Source organism: Chionomys nivalis, chromosome 3, assembly GCF_950005125.1.
Source record: "Chionomys nivalis chromosome 3, mChiNiv1.1, whole genome shotgun sequence".
In the NCBI taxonomy this organism is placed as follows: Eukaryota; Metazoa; Chordata; class Mammalia; order Rodentia; family Cricetidae; genus Chionomys; species Chionomys nivalis.
In genome coordinates, this window is record NC_080088.1 from 121,236,656 (window position 1) to 121,257,058 (window position 20,403).

General features: G+C 51.1%; 1 protein-coding gene across 1 annotated transcript in view; it reads right to left on the reverse strand.

The window, feature by feature from the left end:
* The window catches only part of Acacb (acetyl-CoA carboxylase beta), a 125,007-nt gene that overhangs the window by 20,529 nt on the left and 84,075 nt on the right, over positions 1 to 20,403 (reverse strand). The window contains exons 23-37 of the mRNA XM_057764110.1: positions 19,885 to 19,973; positions 19,660 to 19,784; positions 17,854 to 17,967; positions 17,482 to 17,595; positions 16,883 to 16,972; positions 14,410 to 14,528; positions 13,328 to 13,465; positions 12,535 to 12,631; positions 12,342 to 12,449; positions 7,104 to 7,160; positions 6,831 to 6,872; positions 5,836 to 6,051; positions 4,110 to 4,265; positions 3,240 to 3,443; positions 1,786 to 1,941 (exon numbers count right to left, since the gene is read on the reverse strand). Coding sequence (XP_057620093.1) covers positions 1,786 to 1,941; positions 3,240 to 3,443; positions 4,110 to 4,265; positions 5,836 to 6,051; positions 6,831 to 6,872; positions 7,104 to 7,160; positions 12,342 to 12,449; positions 12,535 to 12,631; positions 13,328 to 13,465; positions 14,410 to 14,528; positions 16,883 to 16,972; positions 17,482 to 17,595; positions 17,854 to 17,967; positions 19,660 to 19,784; positions 19,885 to 19,973 — 1,825 coding nt within the window. The remainder of the gene's footprint in view (positions 1 to 1,785; positions 1,942 to 3,239; positions 3,444 to 4,109; positions 4,266 to 5,835; positions 6,052 to 6,830; positions 6,873 to 7,103; positions 7,161 to 12,341; positions 12,450 to 12,534; positions 12,632 to 13,327; positions 13,466 to 14,409; positions 14,529 to 16,882; positions 16,973 to 17,481; positions 17,596 to 17,853; positions 17,968 to 19,659; positions 19,785 to 19,884; positions 19,974 to 20,403) is intronic.

A 20,403-nucleotide genomic window follows, 5' to 3' on the forward strand; every position in this document is an offset into this window, starting at 1 on the left:
TCTCACTGATTATCTAGATTGGTTGCCAGGAAGTTCCGGGGATTGCCCTGCCTCTGACTTCAAGTGCTCAGGATGACGTGTTTACACATGGTTTATTAAAGTGGGTTCTGGGGTCTGAATGTGGGCCTCTCGCCTGCGTGACAAGCCCTTTTCCCACTGAGCCACTTCCCCAGCCAGGTCAGCTCGGTGCTAAGGCTTTACTGCTCTCGCAGAGGACCCAGAACCCACACTGCGCAGCTCACAACTACCCAGAACTCCAGTTTCAGGGGGCTCCAACTCCCTCTGGCTTCAGTAGGCACCCGAACACATGTACCGTGGGCAAGTAAACCCTGGATGTACGCAAGCACACAACGAAGAATGGACAGAGAACTCCCAGTTGTTTCCAGTGCTGTGCCTGTGTGTGCGCTGACCCCCTGGAGCTGGTCGGGGAGTCACAGATACCCCTCAGGAGAACCTAACAACACTCTACTTCCCTCCCTTCATTCCGAGACAGAATCTCGCTGTGCGATCCAGGCCAGCCTCCCACTGCTACACTCAAGTGATGCCCCTGCCTCAGCCTCCCAAACAGGTGCCACTGAACCCAGCTCCCCAGAAACTGTCAAAGAATGAGGGTGAGGATTGCTCAAAGCCAGTATCAGCCGCACCAGGATCAATTTCCTGTCTTGGTAACACACCGTGACGAACCAGAATGCATCGCTGGGGAATGGAGCACAGGAACACTGTTGTCACTGAGGAAACAGCCCAAGGGGATTGTTCAGTTCAATTCCTTTTTTTTGGCACTGTTTTTATGACTTCTTGATTATCGGGAGACCAATTACTTTAAAACAAAATGTACATTGTATACACATATGCACATATACACATGTACACAGGTACCACCTCCTCTCCATGGCCCATTTAGCCTCAGAATGGGGCCTGGCAAGCAGCAGCTAACTTATAAATGAGCAAACAGACGAGAAGCAGGGGCTGGAGGCGATGGCTCAGTCAGGAAAGCAGGGTCCTCACACACACGAGGACCAGAGTTCAATTACTATCCAAAGAAAAACCAGAGTTGGGAGGATGGAAAGAAGAAGATTCTGAGGGCTTGCTAGCGGGCCACTCTGGCCAAATTAGCAACCTCCGGGTTAACTGAGAGAGCCCCCCTCAAAAAATGGGACGAGAGCAAATAAAGAAGATACCAGAACTGACCTCTGGGCTCTACACACATGCACACATGTGTACATGTACCAACACATACACACACACAAACACATGCAAAATACATGAACAAACCAGAAGCAAATATTAAAACATTGAGCAATTTGTCTCAGGCCATAAACTTTGAGTTACTTTCTCTTTTCCCCCAATCCCCCTTGTTTTCTTCCCTTTTTTGTTTTTGTTTTTTGTTTGTTTGTTTTTTTGGTTTTTCGGGACAGGTTTTCTCTGTAGCTTTGGAGTCTGTCCTGTCTGTCCTGGAACTAGCTCTGGTAGATCAGACTAGCCTTGAACTCACAGAGATCCGCCTGCCTCTGCCTCCCGAGTGCTGGGATTAAAGGCGTGCACCACCACCGCCCGGCTCCTCTTCATTTTCTAAAGATTTACAGCATGTCACCAGTCAGCAGGACGGAGTTAGGCTTATTTTGGGGAAAGTACCATGAAGTCACTCCTGCATTAACTAATTTTTTTCCAGGAAGACCTCATCTAGAAGGAATCTCAGAAGCATAGCTTAGGTCAAGGGATGAATTCTGGTGGAAGGAGGGGAAAGAGACCCTGGAGGGTGGTGCCACCTGAGCCCACAGGACTTGCCTGCCTGAACATCTCCGGGAAGTCATACACATAGGTGGTCCCCAGGGACTGCGCCTGGAATCGCTTGGCCTGGAGCAGATCTTTGGTGACGTAGGCTGTGTTGATGAGCATGCCATGCAGGCTTCCTTGCTTATTGCCGAAGGAGTGAAACATGATCTGGATGGAAACAAAGAAAACGGCTGGAGAGGGGCTGGGAGGTCAAGGGCGCTGGCTGCTCTTCCAGTGACCTGGGTTTGAGTCCCACCCCGACCTGAGTCCGCGACAAAAGCTCAGTGAGAGGCAGCTCCGCAGAACGTATGCGCTTTGCCATGTGGCAACCAGAGCAGGAAGGGCGTGCGGGAGCAGGAGACAGAGCTCCAGTATGATGATGGTGGCAAAGCCCAACCCCAAGGTGTGCAGATAAGAACCATGGGGAATCAGGCCATCAGCACTGTTCCTGTGCCACTTAGAGTTTGGGCACCGTACTATAGTCAACTGTAATGTGTCCTTGTGAGAAGCGGGGTGAGAGGTACAGCCCAGTCACTATTTTGTTCTGTACTATTTTTTGAAACTTGAGAGCTTTGAGTCTCATCATTTCAAAATAAAAAGTACGTCTATACACACATATGCAGATATACACATGTATGCATGTAAAATAAAAAGTACATATATACACATATATGCAGATATACACATGTATACATGTAAAATAAAAAGTACACATATACACATATATGCAGATATATACATGTATACATGTAAAATAAAAAGTACATATATACACATATATGCAGATATATACATGTATACATGTGAAATAAAAAGTACATATATGCACATATATGCAGATATACACATGTATGCATGTAAAATAAAAGGTACATATATGCACATACATGCAGACACACACATATACATGTAAAATAGTTTTGGGTTCATTTAAAAAACTCTTTTTTATGGGGACTGGAGAGATGGCTCAGAGGTTAAGTGATGCTGGCTGTTCTTCCAGAGGTCCTGAGTTCAATACCCAGCCACCACATGGTGGCTCACAACCATCCACAATGAGATCTGGTGCCCTCTTCTGGCCTGCAGTCATACACGGAGGAAGCACACTGTATTGTATACATAATAAATAAAATTTAAAATAAAATAAAAACTCTTTCTGCAAGGTGGTTGGGGGAAGCGTGTATCTCTAGGTAGACCAGTGTGTGTTCTGTATGGTAATTGCCACATATCCGTCTTCCCACCTACAGCATGGCTACAGGATGGAGTCTGCCATAGGGCTGCATGCCCTGCCTTGGAGGGTGAACAGACAGGAAACTACGATGCCCATCACACCCTGAAGCTATCTACCGGAGGCTGCCAAGGTCCAAGACAAAGCAAGATGAGGGCCATGACGGTGGCTTCAACCCACATCTTGATGCCCAGATAGCTGCATCTCCTTTGACTTGTGACACCGTGGTGGCCACCCTTACGTTTCCGGATCTGGAGTCAGTCACTTCTTTGTAGACGCTGATGTCCAGGTAGTAGCCAGACTCGTTGGTGATGAACAGGCGGATGGGGATAGCACTGCCTGTGGTCGTCTGGCGGATGTTGATCTTGACCTCTGCTTGCAGCACACGGAGCTTCCACAGCCGGCTGCCGTAGCGCATGACCATGGCTCGCACCGACTCCTCGATCTGCCGAGAAACGCACACCATCAGAGCCTACTCCACATACCAAGGCAGTGCTAACAGCAAGGGGACAGCAAGGCATGCAGGAGGCCTGGCACCCAACACAAACTGTTAGCTGCTAACAACCAATGAGGATGGAACCCAGAGCCTTGTGTATTCCACGCAGATGCTCTACCACTGAGCTACATCCCCAGTGACAGGGTGGCGAGTCACGGAACTCATCTTCATGTGTCACCCAATCTTCCGTGCCTCTCAGGCCCATGTAGTTTTCTTCTAGACTGTGGGAACTAGTCAGGCCAGGGCATTACCATGGGTCCTTCTGGGTTCTGTGACCCTACAGATACTGGAGTCTTCTCTGGTCCTTTAATTGGCATCGCTGAGGTCTACCTACTGCAGAACCGGCCTGTGCACAATGCCCCAGTCTCAGACCTTAGGCTCTCATCCAGCAGAGCCTGGAGGGGATATGAGCTCTGCTGGGAATTCTAGGTGCTCCTGTTGTCCGAGCTCAGACATCTGGATGGACTGGCAGGTTTGTTCTCTTTTGATTCAGCTAACCACAGGCTCATCCTGAAACTCAGGGCTGGAGGGCCAAAAGACGCAACCCCAAAGCAGTGTGGCGTGAAGAACCACGGGAAAGGCACCTAGAGCCCAGGAGAGCGCCAGCGGTACAACCTTGAGCGGGTCCATGATGACAGTGGGCACAAAGTTGAGAAAGATGTGGTTGCAGTCGGTGCGCACGCTGGTGTTGTTGAACGCCACCTCCAGCTCATCCATGGCTTCCAGGAGCAGCCGTTCCCCTTCATTCTGCAGGTACTCAAAGGAGGCTTCCTGCCAAAGGAGGAAGGCCGGCCTCAGCCACAGGGCCTGCACATAGCTGGTGGGGAGCCCATGTACCCCCTCCTGGGGTGTCTGCTGAGATGCAGAGCCCAGGTGAGGGAAGAAGAAACCGAGACTGTGTGTCATATTCAGCCTCTGTCTTCCACTCCCTGGTGCTCTGACATCTGGGGCTGCCACATCGGAATGCTTGGGAGATGGCTCAGCAGCGAAAGATGCTTGCTGCCAAGCCCGATGGCCTGAGTTCAGTCTCTCCATGGTAGGAGAGAACTGACTCCCACAAGTTGTCTCTGACCTCTAAACATGCGTGGTGGTGCTCCCGTCCCCAATAAACACATGTATAAATGTAATTTTTTAAAATCCATCAGCGGCAGATTTGACTTTTTTAATCATCCCCCCCATACACACACACACACACACACACACACACGCACGCAGTATGTCATGGACGTGTAACGAAATGGAAGGCATCATGAATGGGTCTTTGTTCACAAGGGCAGGATCCACAAGTAAAACGTCCTGATGCTGGCCCCCACTGGCTCTGGCCGTCAGCAGTACACCTTCCATTTGGGATGGACTCCTCTCTAGAAAGGTCACCGGTGGACTGGCCCCTCCACAGAAGAGTTCTTGGTGCTTTCACGTGATCTTTTAAAGGTGTTTTGTGTATGTGTGGCGGTATGCTGTGTGTATTTGTGTGTGTGTGTGCATGTGCATGTATGTGCATGTGTGTGTGTGGCGGTATGCTGTGTGTCTGGGCGTGTGTGTGTGGTGGTATGTTGTGTGTCTGTGTATATTTGTGTGTGTGTGCGTGCGTGTGTGTGTGTGTGTGTGTCTCACTGCTCAGGAATGTATGGAGCACATGTGTACTGAGGCCTGAAGCTTACATTGATTGTCTTCTTCCATCGCCGTCTGCCTTCTTTGGTTTTATTTTTTAAAATCATGTGTACGTGTGTGTCTGTGTGGGGTTATGTGTGTTGAGTGCAGGTACCCATGGACTCCAGGGGCTGGAGTCACAAGCAGGTGTGAGCTGTGTCTCTAGTCTTCCACTCTATTTCTCGACAGATGATCTCCCACTGATTTGGCTGCTCTAGCCTACTTGCCCTGGGAATTCCCCGTCTCTGCTGGGATCACTGGGAGCCGACACAACTGCCTAGGTTTTTATACAGGTTCTGGGCTCTGAACCCTGTTCCTCAGGCTTGTGTGGCGACTGCTTCACCTACTGAGTCATCTCCCTACTCCTCATTTGACTTTAAAATGGTTTGTAACTGGATCTGAATTTTCATAATGTGAACGCCAGTCAGTGGTCAATCAGCAAACCCAAGAAATTTCCCGAACAAATCAGTATCTTTCCATCTATCCAGCTCTCTTCTCACACAGAAAACATCACAAAATACAAGACTCTGGCTGAGGCGCCACTGGCTGGGATGCCTACAAGAGCAGGGTCCTGTGTGCTGAGCACAGCTCCTGATCCCCAGCAAGCATCCCAGGTGGGGACTTGGGGAAGAGAAGGCCCAAGCATGCGGAAGGAGCTCAGGCCGGATGGAGGCACCCCATGCCACCTTACCTTGGTGATCAAGTCCGAGTGCCGGATGATGGCGCGGATGAAGAACCTGTGGTCGGTGACCTCCAGCCCTTCCCTCACCTTGGCGGCACCCAGATAAAGATGCATCTTATGGTTGGCACAGGGCACAGCGGTCAGGTCAAAGTTGCGCATCCGGCTCAGCTCCAGCTGGAAAGCCAGGGCGGGCTCCAAGTGGCGATAAATCCGGTCTTCTGCAAACTGTAGGCCAATCAGAGAGAGAGAGAAGCTCGCTTGACTCTGTGAGGACATGCCTGAGCAGTCCAGGCTCCATGCTGCCAAACCCTGGGCATTCAGAAATGACCCATTCGTTGTGCAACCTCACCATGGGATTCAAGAGTTTTGGAGGTCACAGACACTGTGACACCAACTTCTGTATGCACCCCGCTTCCCCCGGGACATGCCAGAGCCACAAGGCTGCTGTCTGTCTTCAACTTCTGAACCCTTCTTTATAGAGAGAAGACCGCCAAAGGAATCAGCTGGCAGTTCGGGAAACTGAACCAGAGAAAAAATAAGAAGTCTCCCCCGACCCCCAGAAGGATGGTGTTTAGCTGAGTAAAGCAGACCCTGAGCCAATCAAAACGCTGAGTTTTGTTGGGCTCCTGGGTCCGTGCTGGGAGCGAGGCCACCTGCTCTAGGAGTCAGAAGGGGCGGGGCTCTACGTGTTTTAGGGTGATGAACCACATGGATTTGGTAACTGTGAAAACCATGGGTCATATCTAATGACATGGCTTTAACTGAGCTCCAATATTTATCTATGAAGCAGGCAGCTGGAAGTCAGCTTGAACACAGCATCAAACACAGAACTTAGCAAGTGGGTAGGAACCCCACGTGTCTGAGCTTGCTGCAGGAAACACGGAGTCCTTCTGGCAGTGCAGTTCCAGGGAAATGTGAGGGCCCACACCTCAGGCTCTGAGCATGCCTGCAAGGCTGGGGTGGAAGGCACCCACAGAGCACAGTGTCCACACTTTCACCCATACCTCGTCTCTCGCTCTGAACGTGAAGAACTTGGGAAATTCTCTCTGCAGAAAGAAATCCAAGCAAGAGGCGATTAAGTCAAGCAAGACTCTGACCCCTTCCTCTGCCTATTTTGTGTTTATTAAAGATGACTCGGTCTATTTTCAGAACGAGTTCTCCAGAAAGACTGTTCTAGAAACTCATTTCTTCTACCCCACCCTTGAGAATAAATATCAAATACCTGGTCCAGAGGCTTGGAGAACACAGAAGACAATGAACTAAGGATTGGGACTAACCTCTTGGGCGATAAGGAATGTGATCCTTCGGAGTCCATAGCCCACGAGGATGTGTTTCTGCATTAAAAGCCACAGACAGTGGAATATTATTTGGTTAGTAAAGGCCCGGTGTCCTGACGCATGCATGTGGATGAACCCTACAAGTGTAATAAATGCAAGAAGCCAGTCAAAATACTGCCCAGCAGGAGACATGCAGGAAACATTCAGAATTAGCAAGTCTACAGAGCCAGGCGGTGGGACAGTGGCTGCATAGGCTGGGCTGGGGAGGAGGCTGGGGGAAGGATTTAGGTTTGGGTTTTCCGGGAGGCAATGTTGTAAAACTGACAGTAGGGATGAAGGCCATGCACCTCTGTGAACATATTTAAAAAGCGTCAAACTGTATACTTTTTGATTTTTTTTTTTGGAGTAATGGGATTTGAACATAGGACTTTTAGTATTTCAGGCAAGCATTGAGCTACATCCCCACTCTGAATTATTATACACTTTCAGTGGCTGTGTTATACACTAGGTGACTTACAGCTCAATATAGCAAAACGCTGTGTGCACACAAGTTCTGAGATGTGTGCGAGAGTGTGAACTGCGAAGCTCTGTACAGAAGACCCCGGAGCAGATGACAAGATGTGTGTGCAAGTGTGAACTGTGTACAGAAGACCCCCGGAGCAGATGGCATTCAGTCAGGACACAGCCACATTCTTCTGGGGGACCGGGGCACCCCCTTCTGGTCTGAATGCTGACCACCAGAGTGAAAATTCAGCTATATCTACACATGACCTTAGAGCTAACTAAAACATTACATAAAAGAATTGCTCCCAGCTGCTCCCCAAATGGAACACACAAGACAATATATAGGTTTATGAAGAAAGACAAACCTACAGAACAAGAAAATAAGGTCGTTGTTTAACGGCCTGGTAAGGAAAGTAACAAGGGAAACAGTCTCTGCCTGTCCAACAAGGAAAGCTGGGAGGGCAGCACTTGCAGAGGCAGGAGGATTATTCAAGGCCAGCCTGGGCTACACAGAATGTTCCAGGCTAGCCAGGACTACAGCATGAGATCTTATCTCAAAAAACAAAATGATAATACCCCCAGCAAAACAAAAACAAGCTAAAGAAACGCAAGTGCACCAAAGACATTTGAGGAAAATAACAGCAAGCACAGGCACAAGGGGCAGAGATGGCGCAGTGGTTGAAGCACTGGCTGCTCTCCCAGAGGCCCAGGTTCGGGTCCCAGCACCCACATAGCTGTGCACAACTCTTAACTCCATTTCCAGGGGATGTGACTCCCTGTTTTGGCCTCCAAAGGCACTGCACACACATGGGGCATAGACCTACATGCAGGCAAAACACCCACAGAACATTTTAAGTTAAAAAAATTAAAACAACAAAGACACCACAGTGGGTGAGTAGTTGGATCATGAGTTCTCTGCTAAAGAAGTTGTGCGTGAGTGAATGCACATGGACGTATGTGCATTAGTGAATGTACATGGATGTGTGTGCATGAGTGAGTGCACGTGGATGTGTGCACATGAGTGAATGCACATGGATGTGTGCGCATGAGTGAATGCACATGGATGTGTGCGCATGAGTGGATGCAAGTGGATGTGTGCACATGAGTGAATGTGTGTGGATGTGTGCGCATGAGTGAATGCCCGAGGATGTGTGCAGAATGCACGTGGATGTGTGCTCATGAATGAGTGCACATGGATGTGTGCACGTGCGTGAGTGCACGTGGATGTGTGTGCATGAGTGAATGCACATGGATGTGAGCACATGGTTGAATGCTCGTAGATGAGAGTGCATGGGTAAATGCACGTGGATGTGTGCCCATTAGTGAATGCGTGTGGATGTGTGCACATGAGTGAATGCATATGTATATGTGCTTGCATGAGCTGTATGCAAATGTGTACCAACCAACATGTTTAATACAAAATACCAATAATAAAACTGTACACATGCCCACCCCTTAGGCACATACCCTTCTAGCATGCCTTTCTTCAGTGCAACAAACATAACACATAATCCCTCACCTATCGCAGCTATCCCCCTGGAGTGGCTCCTCTCCATAACTATGTGGCACCCATGATACTCTGCAGGATTCCTCACTGCTCATCCTTGCAGGGCTGAGCCTCATACCTCTCCCCACCACCCTCCCTACATAAGAACCCCAGGAATTGTTAAGCTGCATTTGATGTGGCTAGGGATCAGGCAAAGCAGCCCCATTTCAGAGGTTCCTTCACACAGCGGGGCAGCAGCTGCTCAGGGGTCCCATCACACAGTGGGGCAGCAGCTATTCAGAGGGTCCCGTCACACAGTGGGGCAGCAGCTGCTCAGGGCTCCCATCAAACAGTGGGGCAGCAGCTGGTCAGAGGGTCCTTCACACAGCGGGCAGCAGCTGCTCAGGGGTCCCATCACACAGTGGGGCAGCAGCTATTCAGAGGGTCCCGTCACACAGTGGGGCAGCAGCTGCTCAGGGCTCCCATCAAACAGTGGGGCAGCAGCTGGTCAGAGGGTCCTTCACACAGTGGGGCAGCTGCTGCTCAGGGGTTCCGTCACACAGTGGGGCAGCTGCTGCTCAGGGGTTCTGTCACACAGTGGGGCAGCTGCTGCTCAGGGGTCCCATCACACAGTAGGGTAGCAGCTATTCAGAGGGTCCCATCACACAATGGGGTGGCAGCTATCCAGAGGGTCCCGTCAGACAGTGGGGCCGCAGCTGCTCAGGGGTTCCATCACACAGTGGGGCAGTAGCTGCTCAGGGGTCCCGTCACACAGTGGGGCAGCAGCTGGTCAGAGGGTCCTATCACACAGTGGGGCAGCTGCTACTCAGGGGTTATGTCACATAGTGGGGCAGCTGCTGCTCAGGGGTCCCGTCACACAGTGGGGCAGCTGCTGCTCAGGGGTCCCGTCACACAGTAGGGCAGCAGCTATTCAGAGGGTCCCGTCACACAATGGGGTGGCAGCTATCCAGAGGGTCCTGTCACACAGTGGGGCTGCAGCTGCTCAGGAGTCCCATCACACAGTGGGGCAGCAGCTGCTCAGGGGTCCCGTCACACAGTGGGGCAGCAGCTCGTCAGAGGGTCCCATCACACAATGGGGCAGCAGCTGGTCAGAGGGTCCTGTCACACAGTGGGGCAGCAGCTGGTCAGAGGGTCCTTCACACAGTGGGGCAGCTGCTGGTCAGAGGGTCCTATCACACAGTGGGGCAGCTGCTGCTCAGGGGTTCCGTCACATAGTAGGGCAGCTGCTGCTCAGGGGTTCCGTCACACAGTAGGGCAGCTGCTGCTCAGGGGTCCCGTCACACAGTGGGGCACCAGCTATTCAGAGGGTCCTGTCACACAGTGGGGCAGCTGCTGCTCAGGGGTCCCGTCACACAGTGGGGCAGCTGCTGGTCAGAGGGTTCCTTCACATAGTAAGGCAGCAGCTATTCAGAAGTTCCGTCACACAGTGGGGCAGCAACTGAAAGCACTATCAGCTGGGACAGGAAAAAAATTAGTGGAGCAGAGGAGTGGAGATGAATTCCTCTCATCCCTGCCTGGAAGATGGGGCTGTGGGTTTTGTTTTTAAACTATTTTCCAGAACTCAGAAGGTAAAGACACTTGTGTCCAGACCTGACAATCTAGGTTTGATCCCCATGGTTCATATGGTGGAAGAGAGAATCAACTCACACAAGTTGTCTCCTGGCCTCCACAAACACATAAAGAAATGCAGATAAATAAATAAAATCTACTTTCAGATGTGTCTTCTTCAGCCGGGCGGTGGTGGCGCACGCCTTTAATCCCAGCATTCGGGAGGCAGAGGCAGGCGGATCTCTGTGAGTTCGAGACCAGCCTGGTCTACAAGAGCTAGTTCCAGGACAGGCTCCAAAGCTACAGAGAAACCCTGTCTTGAAAAATCTCGAAGAAAGAAAAAAAAAAAAAGGTTTTCTTCAGTGAACAACCTGAACTACTGACTATAGAGATAAAGGCTAAAGACATTCACAGAAATAATGTCCCCAGTTAACAGAACTCAGAACCTGCCATTCCTTCCCTGGACCAGAAAGCATCTTTTTCAGGGCCCCAAGCCAGGTGGAGAGAAGAGGTCCCTCCTACAGAGACATGCATACAGACAGACAGAAAGTCAACAGCCGGAGTTCCCCACATGAGGTTCGACCAAATCAGGAGGACCAAGGACTGACGTTCAGACAGCCTGGCTGGCGGAATCTCAGCATCCCTCTTCACAAATAGAGAAACTGAGGTTCAAAGGGGAAAATCACACGGTGACGAACCCCGCCGGCCTAGCAGTGCCATACCCACCACTCTGCTCACCTGTCTGCCGCTGGAAGTCTGAAACAGACACAACAGCTGGCCTGGCATGAGGACATCTGCAAGGGTCAGCCGCCACAGGTCTGCACATTCCTGTGGCCACTTTACAAGTTTCCTTTCCTCCAATACTTCTGACCTCTGCTTCTAACCAGGCACACGTGTGTGACATTGGTCATTTCCTCAGTGAATCAGCCTGGGAGAGACTCTCTCTTCCCGCATCACTGCTGAAGATGCTGAGGTCCGCCATGTCCTCTCTCACAAGAACCCTGGCTTCAAGGACTAGCAGAATTAGGGCAGAATACCAGGTCTGGGCCTCTCAAACTCCCCCAGGCCATCTCAGGTGCTCAGCACCCTACCCAGGCCAGGCTTCCTCTGAAGGAACCTGTTACCTCCATGGTTCCCATGGAACCCTGTGCCTATGGTTACCATGGAAACTGACAGGCTTAGTCCCTTGCAATGTGAATGGCTTTGAGGAGGTGTCACCTCTGAGTGATGTCATTGGGTCCTGGAGACAAGACCCGTGGAGAGGGTCTCACAGCAAGGGTCAGTTCAGTGAGGGAGGGTTATACCCAAAGCAAGTGCGAACCCTCCCTCTCCTGCATGCATCCTGAGATGGAACACCATCCACATGCTGTGAGACTGCAGGGGCTATGGCGAGAGCCAGCATAGTTGCTGGTGCAACCTCCAGAACTGTGGGCTGCATAAACTTTCTTAAAAATCGATGTATTTTATGTATCTGAGTGTTATGCTTCTTTGTGTATCTGTGTAGTAGCAGTTGTGTGGGTACAGGGAATTGAACCCAAGTCCTCTGCAAGAGCAATAAGAGCTCATAACTGCTGAGCCATCTCTCTAATCTCCCATAAAGGTTTTACTCTATTCCCAACCACAGACATCCTGTGACAGAGACACAGAGCAGGGGACAACAGCTTGTCCTCTGGGAATACCTTGGACTGCACAAAGGTGCGGAGAATTGGCACCAGCGCGTCGTCCTCCAGATGCTCAGCGCACTGGATGGCCACGTTCAGGATGTGGATGGGCTCCTCTCGAAGGCTCTGCAACAGAAAAACAAGGGCTGGGGGCAGAGGCAGGACCACAGCCTGCCCCTCCCCAGAGCTGCACATTATCCACTGGGCTTACCTTGCCATCATCTTCATACAGGGAGGTGCAGGCCTTCCTGAAGAGGGGAGTGTCTTTAGGCACGTTGGCAAAGCAGGAGATGACGTCATCAAAGTTCCTGGGGTGTGGGACAGAGGAAAACTGAGGGTCCTGCCTCAAAAGGATGTGGTCCGTCCTTGCGGTGCAACAGCATGCCAGAACTTTGGGTTCCTACCTAGTTACATCCCTTAGCACCATGGACCAACCTTTCCCATCACTCCCTAAGGAGTCTGTAATTCCTTTTTTTTTTTAAAAAAAAAAAAAAAAACTAAGATGAGTTGTTTTTGTTGTTGTTATTTTTTGGTGTTTTGTTTTGCTTTGGTTTTGGTTGTTCAAGACAGGGTTTCTCTGTGTAGCTTTAGAGCCTGAAACTAGCTCTTGTAGACCAGGCTGGCCTTGAACTCACAGAGATCCTCCTGCCTCTGCCTCTTAGTGTGGGGATTAAAGGTGTGCGGCACCACCACCCGGCTAGGAGTCTATAATTCTATTTTATTTATTTATTTATTTATTTATTTTGGTTTTTCGAGACAAGGTTTCTCTGTGGTTTTGGAGCCTGTCCTGGAACTAGCTCTTGTAGACCAGGCTGGTCTCGAACTCACAGAGATCCGCCTGCCTCTGCCTCCTGAGTGCTGAGATTAAAGGCGTGCGCCACCACCGCCCGGCCAAGGAGTCTATAATTCTTAACTGCTGTGCCTGTGTCTGGGTTTCCCTGAGCCCGAGTGTTAGTGAATGAATGGCTGGGGGTTGGGGAAGTCACACAGCTCCTGCTCCATACCTGGTGAACTCTTCAAATTTCCTGAAGGCGACCATGGCCCCCATGCGCTGGCACAGTGGGGAGAAGCCACTGTCCATGAAGAGTTCCGTGCTGTGTCTGAGCAGGTCAGGGTTAGAGACGGTGATAGGCATGGCCATCCTGCAGGGGGACGAGAGAGAGGTTGGGGCAGCTGATGCCACCGCCGCAGCCCTGGGAGTTTTTGCTAGGATGCTTTGGGATTCCGGAGCAGGACAGAATAAGAGCCTTCACTGAGACGGGGCCTACAGGAGACTGCAGTTAGGGGCAGGCGCTGAAGGAGCACATCAGATTCCTTGGACATGGAGTAGACAAGGAGCCCAGGCAGTGAGTGAGTGAATGAATGAGTGAATGAATGAATGAGTGAATGATGCAGCTAAAGTTCAGTCCCAACATAGTTCCAGGGTAAATCCAAATAGGTGAACATAGAGATTGTAAGCTCCCAGCCTCAGTTTCCCCTGGAGAGCCCCCGCTCTAGGCAGCTGGTAAGGAGGCAAGCTTGGTCCTGGGATCATTCCAGGCCTCCACTCTCTTCATTTCTTCCACTCAATCTCCCTTGGGATAAGGTCAGTAGCTGCTAAGGATTTAGAGGGCCACCGCTCCCAGGAACCAATGCAGTCTGGTCACGTGAGGACTCCGGAATCAGGTGTGGGAGGGGTGAGCCATAAGGTGTGAAAAGACTGTGCCCAAAGGCCAGAGCTGCCCTGCCCTCCCTGGGAAGGAGGGCCATTGCACAGTGGCCCTCGGCTGGTGATGGGAACTGGGACTTGGGAGTGTGCCCTGCTGTGCTACCATCTCGGAGGGCCATGCCAAGCACTGTGGGACTGGGGAGCTGCATTGTCATTTCATGTCCATTCACCGTCTTTTAAGGCAGCACATGGATCCCTAGACACGAGACAGAGATGGGCGTGGATGATTATCTCCATCCTACAGATGAGCGTGCAAGGCCGCAGAGCCCTGCAGGTGGGAAAAGGTCTCCTCTGCGACTCCCCGGAAGCCAGACATACTTGCTGGATCTTTCCAGCGACAAGAGAGTAAGGAAAGAAACAAGGAGAAGCATTCCGTACCGGTTGGGGTGGGAAGACGGCAGCATGAATTGGAACTCCACAAAGCAGGTGCCATCTGGGAGCTCCCGGTGCTGTAGGCTGTTTAACTCATAGGCGATGTAGCCTCTCCGCACGTAAACCTGCCAGAGCAGAAGGACAGTGGCGTTCAGAGGCCAGCCGATTCTGATGGGGTGAAGGGTTGTGCACAGGACCTCCTAGGGCTCCCTAAGCGGCATGAAAGTGGATTTCTCAAGACAGTGGGAGACACTGTTTCTGCTGCAGCGTGGAAGCCACCCTGAAAAAGTGAGTGTGTGTATCTTTGTATAGGTGCTCACTAGCCAGGCTGGCCTACAGAGTCCTAGAGAGAGCCGTGGGGTCGGCGCTGCAGGCCTCAGCAGCAGAGAGGCTGCTGGAGGAGCTGGATTTGGGACACATTCCCTCTTTTCTCTGATAAACTTCCTGGGGCCTAACTGTCTTGATGCTGTGTGATGGACATGTGCTTTTGGTCTCATAGTTCTGACATCACTACACACCGGGCAGAGGGCTACTGAGCCCAGTCCTCACTAAAAACTCCCGATGCTGATGCTAAAAACACCTGGAGTCCCATGAGCTTCCCAGGTGTCAGAGGAGCTCACTCACTGTGATTCCCCTCAGAGAACTCCCCAGGATCCCCACCCTGGTCCCCTTAGCATCACCCAAGTGCCTGTCTCTTTGTTGTCTGCCTTCCACTCTGCATAATCCATGACAGATGTGATCAAGACCTGTGTAAATCACTAACCTGGAGTGTGCTTGGGGACCCTAACCCTTTGGGGAGTGGGGAGAGGGGGCAATATGTGGGAGGAGGGGGAGGGAAATGGGAAACAGGGAGCAGGTGGAAATTTTAATTAAAAAAGAATAAAAATAAATAAATAAATAAAACATTACATAAAAAGATACAATTGAATTTTAAAAAGAAAAAAAACACAGCATTGCAGATTTTTGGGAAGCATTCATTTTGAGAACATTGCTCAAAATCATATATAATATATACATAAAGTTATAACATATTTATAACTTTCCTAAAAAATTTTCATGTCACCAAATTTTTAAATCATTATGTACTCACATCTAGTTTATATTATTCTGAAACTTCAAATAAATGTCCAATGATAACAAAAAATAAATTAATTAATTAAAAATAAAAATAAAATCTGTCTTTCTCTGTCTTCCATGAGACTGGGCCTAGACTGTCCATTCCCGGGGCTCCTGAGTCACCAGGAAAACGTTGAACCCCATTTGGCCAATGCGCCTGATACAGAACTGGAACATATGAAAGTCCATCCTGGAGCCACAGACAGCTCAGTGGGTGAAAGCAACATCTGTGCAGGCCTGGCAGTCTGAATTTGATTTCCAGATCCTATGTAAAAAGCCAGATGTGCTGGCGTGCATCTGTGTTCCCGGTGTGGGAGGCCAGAGAACAAACCGGAAGCTCCGAGTCCAGTATACAGCCTGGACGCAGAAATGAGAAACCCTGCCTCAAAAAGTCAAGCTGGAAAGGAAGAGCCTCACCCAGACAGATGAACTTTAACCTCCGTGTGTCTCCGTGGTACGTGCACACTCTTAAACTCTTTCTCTGTCTCTCTCACACACAAATGAATTTATTAACTAAAAGTTTTTAGATGGTACATCCTAGAGAAAGCCCTCACAGACACACAGGGATTAACACTGTCAGCGCGCCTGGTGGGTGTACTGGCCTTGAGGTGAGGCCTCAGGACCCCTTATAGAGTGACGGCTGTCAGCCCAGGGCCCCTGCAGCTGTTATGTACTCAAAGACCCAAACCACCACCTTGAAGCCCTAGGTAAACCTGGCATGGAGTGGGTGATCCACAGGGTCTAAAAGGTGCAGGAAAAGGGGGGCTCACAAGGAGGGGAGACTGAGCGTGAGGGTAAAGGGTGAGATAAAGTCATCAGTCACTACTCAGTCCAGGTTTAAGGGAGGTCCTGAGGACGGGAGTCTCCGCCTCCTATTTGTGAGAGGCATTCCTGAGAGGACCTGACCACTGTGGGCTCTTGTGCTCAGGGAACCCAGCGGCTGTTCCACTGGGAAAGCTCTTCCCTGTCCCAAGGCAGGTCGCCTGCATTTTCTGCGCCAGGCAGGGAAGTCTGTCCGAGATACCAAACACTCATGAGTAAACAGTTTGGGCAAGGTGCGTCTGACATGGCACTGGGGAGTGGCATCAAGCTGTGCCCTGTCTGCAGGAGCCTGTGATGCCACAGGGCACGGCAGTATTCCTGGCATGGACTTTGCAAGACCAATAAAGTGTGAATCTTGATTGTCTCTGGCTATGTGGCCTTGAGAAAGTCACCTTCCCACTCAGCTCAGTTTCTCTCTCTGTGAGATGGCAATAGCAACCCCTTCCCTGAAGAGAAAAGGTCATATGTGCCAGGTGCACAGCTCACGGTCCAGCCGTGCAGGCGGGCGGGCGTATGCTCTAGATGACTTGCTACCGCTTACCTCCAGTGACGCCATACAGACGACCTTGTTAGCGTGGTAGAAGAAAGTTGGCAGGACGTCGAATATCGTTGTTTCAGAAAGTATCAATTTCTATGGGGAACAGAAGGAGACAAAAGCAAACAGAGCATGAGCAGACTGACCACAGGCTGGGCAGGAGCAGAAGGCACAAGAAGGCTCTGTTGCAATCAGGTCCTTCCAAAGCAGGGAACTCCTTTGCACACAGCCTTGGGAGATGGGGCAATGAAGGGCTTGTGGGGTGACTGTGGTCAGGACAAGGCCCCAGCTTTAAATGTTGATTGGTGTCTAGAAGTTTACAATAAGCCAGGACCCTGGCAAGAGCCAGGAAAAAGGAGCCCCCATCCCACCACCACACAAAGGGCTCGTGCCTCCTGGCATGTTCCAGAACGCCCTAATTTAAAGCCTGTACTGTCCAGGAAATCCTCAAGCCTGTTGCCCTGTGCATCCTGTGAACAGACTTCCACACCTGCAACTCCCAGAGCCTGCAGATGTCCCTGGGGCCATCCCAGCCACTCTGGACTCCAAGTCACTAACCTGGGGGCACCTTGAGGGGAAGGAAAACCATGGTCCCAAAGACTCACTTTGAGGTTTTCTGGGCAGAACTGGTGGCCATACATGTCGATGGCAGACAGGAAGATGGATTCTACCTGGTTGTGTCGCAGCTCGTAGGAGGGGAGGTGGGAGGCAATCAGGACCTGGAGGGAAGAGGAGGGAAGAGAGAGGAGAGAAGTTGGGAGGGGGCAGGGCCACATGCATGCATGCACACGCGTGTGCACACACAGCAACACACATGCACACACAAGCAATGCATGTACACACACACGCATGCGCACACATAGTAACACATACTCATGCATGCACACACACAAAGTAACACATGCACACACACGCATGCACGCACAGCAACACACGCACATGCATGCACACACATAGCAACACACTTTGAGACCAACCTGCCTGGCTCTGAGGGCCACCTTGCAGTGCTCGCTCCTGCTCAGCTGCGTGAGCTCATTGAGGATGGAGGTCAGCTCGTCTGACAGGGTGGGGTCTGGGCCACAGAGTTCATCCTTCAGGGACAACAAGAGAACCCAGGTTGGCTTTGCTGGGGATCTGGCCAGCACTTGGCTGGTCAGGGGTGGAGGTCTAATCTCAGCTCTCTGGACATAGCCAGCCAGCTTTTAAAAAACCCTTGCCTCTTGTCACATGGGTATGGCCTCTCATTCACTCACACCACACATTCATTTCCTGACTCATGGACCCTCACATCTGATGGGAAGGGAAATACAGCAGGCCTCTTTACCATGTATGGGGCGGGGGCACTATATGTGTATGTGAGCATGCACACGTGCACACATGCATGTGGGAACAAGACCAGACCACCTCATATATCTTCTCCATTGCTCTCCACTGTATTTTCTGAGTCAGGGTCTCTCCTGAACCTGGAACTCAGAACTCACTGATTTGGCTAGTACCCTAGGCAGCTTGCCTTAGGGAATCCCTTATCTCCACCTCCACTGGGATTACAAGTGGGCCACCACATCCACTAGCTTTTTTGTGGATGCCGGGGAGTCCAAACCCTGGTCCCCACACATGTACAACACATGTTCTATCCGCTAAACAAGCCATCTCCCTGGCCATGCATGCCTTCCTTCTGCCAAGGGAGGCCTTTTTTTCTGCAGACGATACTGTGTGCACATGGCCTGTTTCCTCGTGTGTCTTCGCTGTAAGAAGGGCTTGGGGGACCATAAGAGGGGGTCTCTAGACAGCCACTGGAGAGAGGTCTGTGATGGGAGGAAGCAGGTTTGCTAAGCCGCTGACCTCCACTACCCGTATCAGCCCATACTGTCCTGTAAGACACATTGCTACCTATAGGCTGAGTCACCTCTCACCTAGATGCATGATTTGTCCCAATCACAGCAAGCCCTCGCTCCTGTGGAATCCCAAGAACAGCCTGTCGCTGTCTCCCCTCTCAAGTCCCAATAGGATCAGTCAGCTGTAGCATTGCTCCTCTCTCCCCTCCCTGTGGCTGCTGTCCAGCAACTGGGCTTTCCAAGAGGCCCAGCCAGCATTCAAAGAGCACTTCGTACGGGCTGGAGAGATGGTTTGGTCGAGAAGAACGTTTAATGTTCTCAGAGAGGACCCGAGTTAGGTTCCTGGCACCCACAGCAGTAAGCTGAAACTCCAACTCTCTGCGCTCTGCCAAAGGACGGTGCCAACAGTCCACATCCCTTGGAGTTGGAGAGAACCTAGCAACAATGGCTTAGGGTGGTACACTTCTATAGTCCCAACTGCTTAGGAACCTTAAGCAGATGGAGCTCGCTAGCTAGGAGTTCAAGATCAACCTGAGCCATATAGGGAGGCCCGATGTCAAAATTAGCAAAAACAACAATAATAAAAATAATCAAATGAATTTAGTATACAACCTTTTAAACTAATTAGTAAATGTTTAAAGCAACAAAGAGGGCTTGGTACAGAGCAGGTCCCTTGTGTCACTCCCTACTGTTACAGATAAAGCTTTATTGTGCAGTCAGACTGTAAGCAATGGCAACATCAAATAGCTAGGTCAACCAAACCCAGAAATGATTGGGACTAGGCTGGGGGTGTGGCTTTGTGACAGAGGATTGCCTAGCAGGATTAGGACCTGGGTTCCACGCCAGAACTGAAAAGGGGGGAAGGAAGAGGAGGGAGAGGAGGAGAAGAGGGAAGAGGGAGAAAAGCCCCTGCCCCACCCCAACCCGGGGTGCTGGTCCCCATCTTACTATCAGCATGATCACCAGCTGGTTCTTCTTGGCCACCTGCGCGTGTGAGAAGATGCACTCCAGCACCTGGGTCATGTCCGGCTTGAACTGCTCCCTTAGGTTGATGACACACTTGTCATAGTGGGCTGTGAGGGAGACAAGAGACCCAGAAGGGTGAGGCTGGCACGTCCCCCTTGCCCTGCCCAGAGTTTGTGGCTGTCACCAGTGGTGGGTAGCATCTCTTGCCTTGCTGGAAATGATGCTCCACATCCAGATACTTCCGCAGGAGGTCCAGCACCACGGTCTTCATGTAGCCACGGGTCCCGCTGCGGTACCTAGGGGACCAAAAGCCACCCTGTCACCATGCCCACCACCTCCTCAACCCTTGAAATAGCTCAGCTAGTGCTGTGGCAGCTTTAAGAAGGGAAGCACAGGCATAGTGGCCCACGCCTGCAAGAGCACTCTTCCTACAAGGACTTCGAGTTTGAGGGTGGCACTATACAGGGAGACCCTGTCTCAGAAAAGCAAGAGCAGGGACGTAGCTCAGTGGTAGAGTGTGCAAAGCCTTGGCTGCAATCCGCACTGCAAGAGGAGAAGCGAGAAGATAGGAAGGAGGAAGGAGGGAAATAAGGAGAAGGGAAAGGGAAAGAGGGAGGGCAGGAGGAAGGGGAGGGGGAGGAAGGGGAGGAGGAGGAAGGGGAGGAGGAGGAAGGGGAGGAGGAGGAAGGGGAGTACACTCCAACTCCTCAGGCCCGGAGAACAATG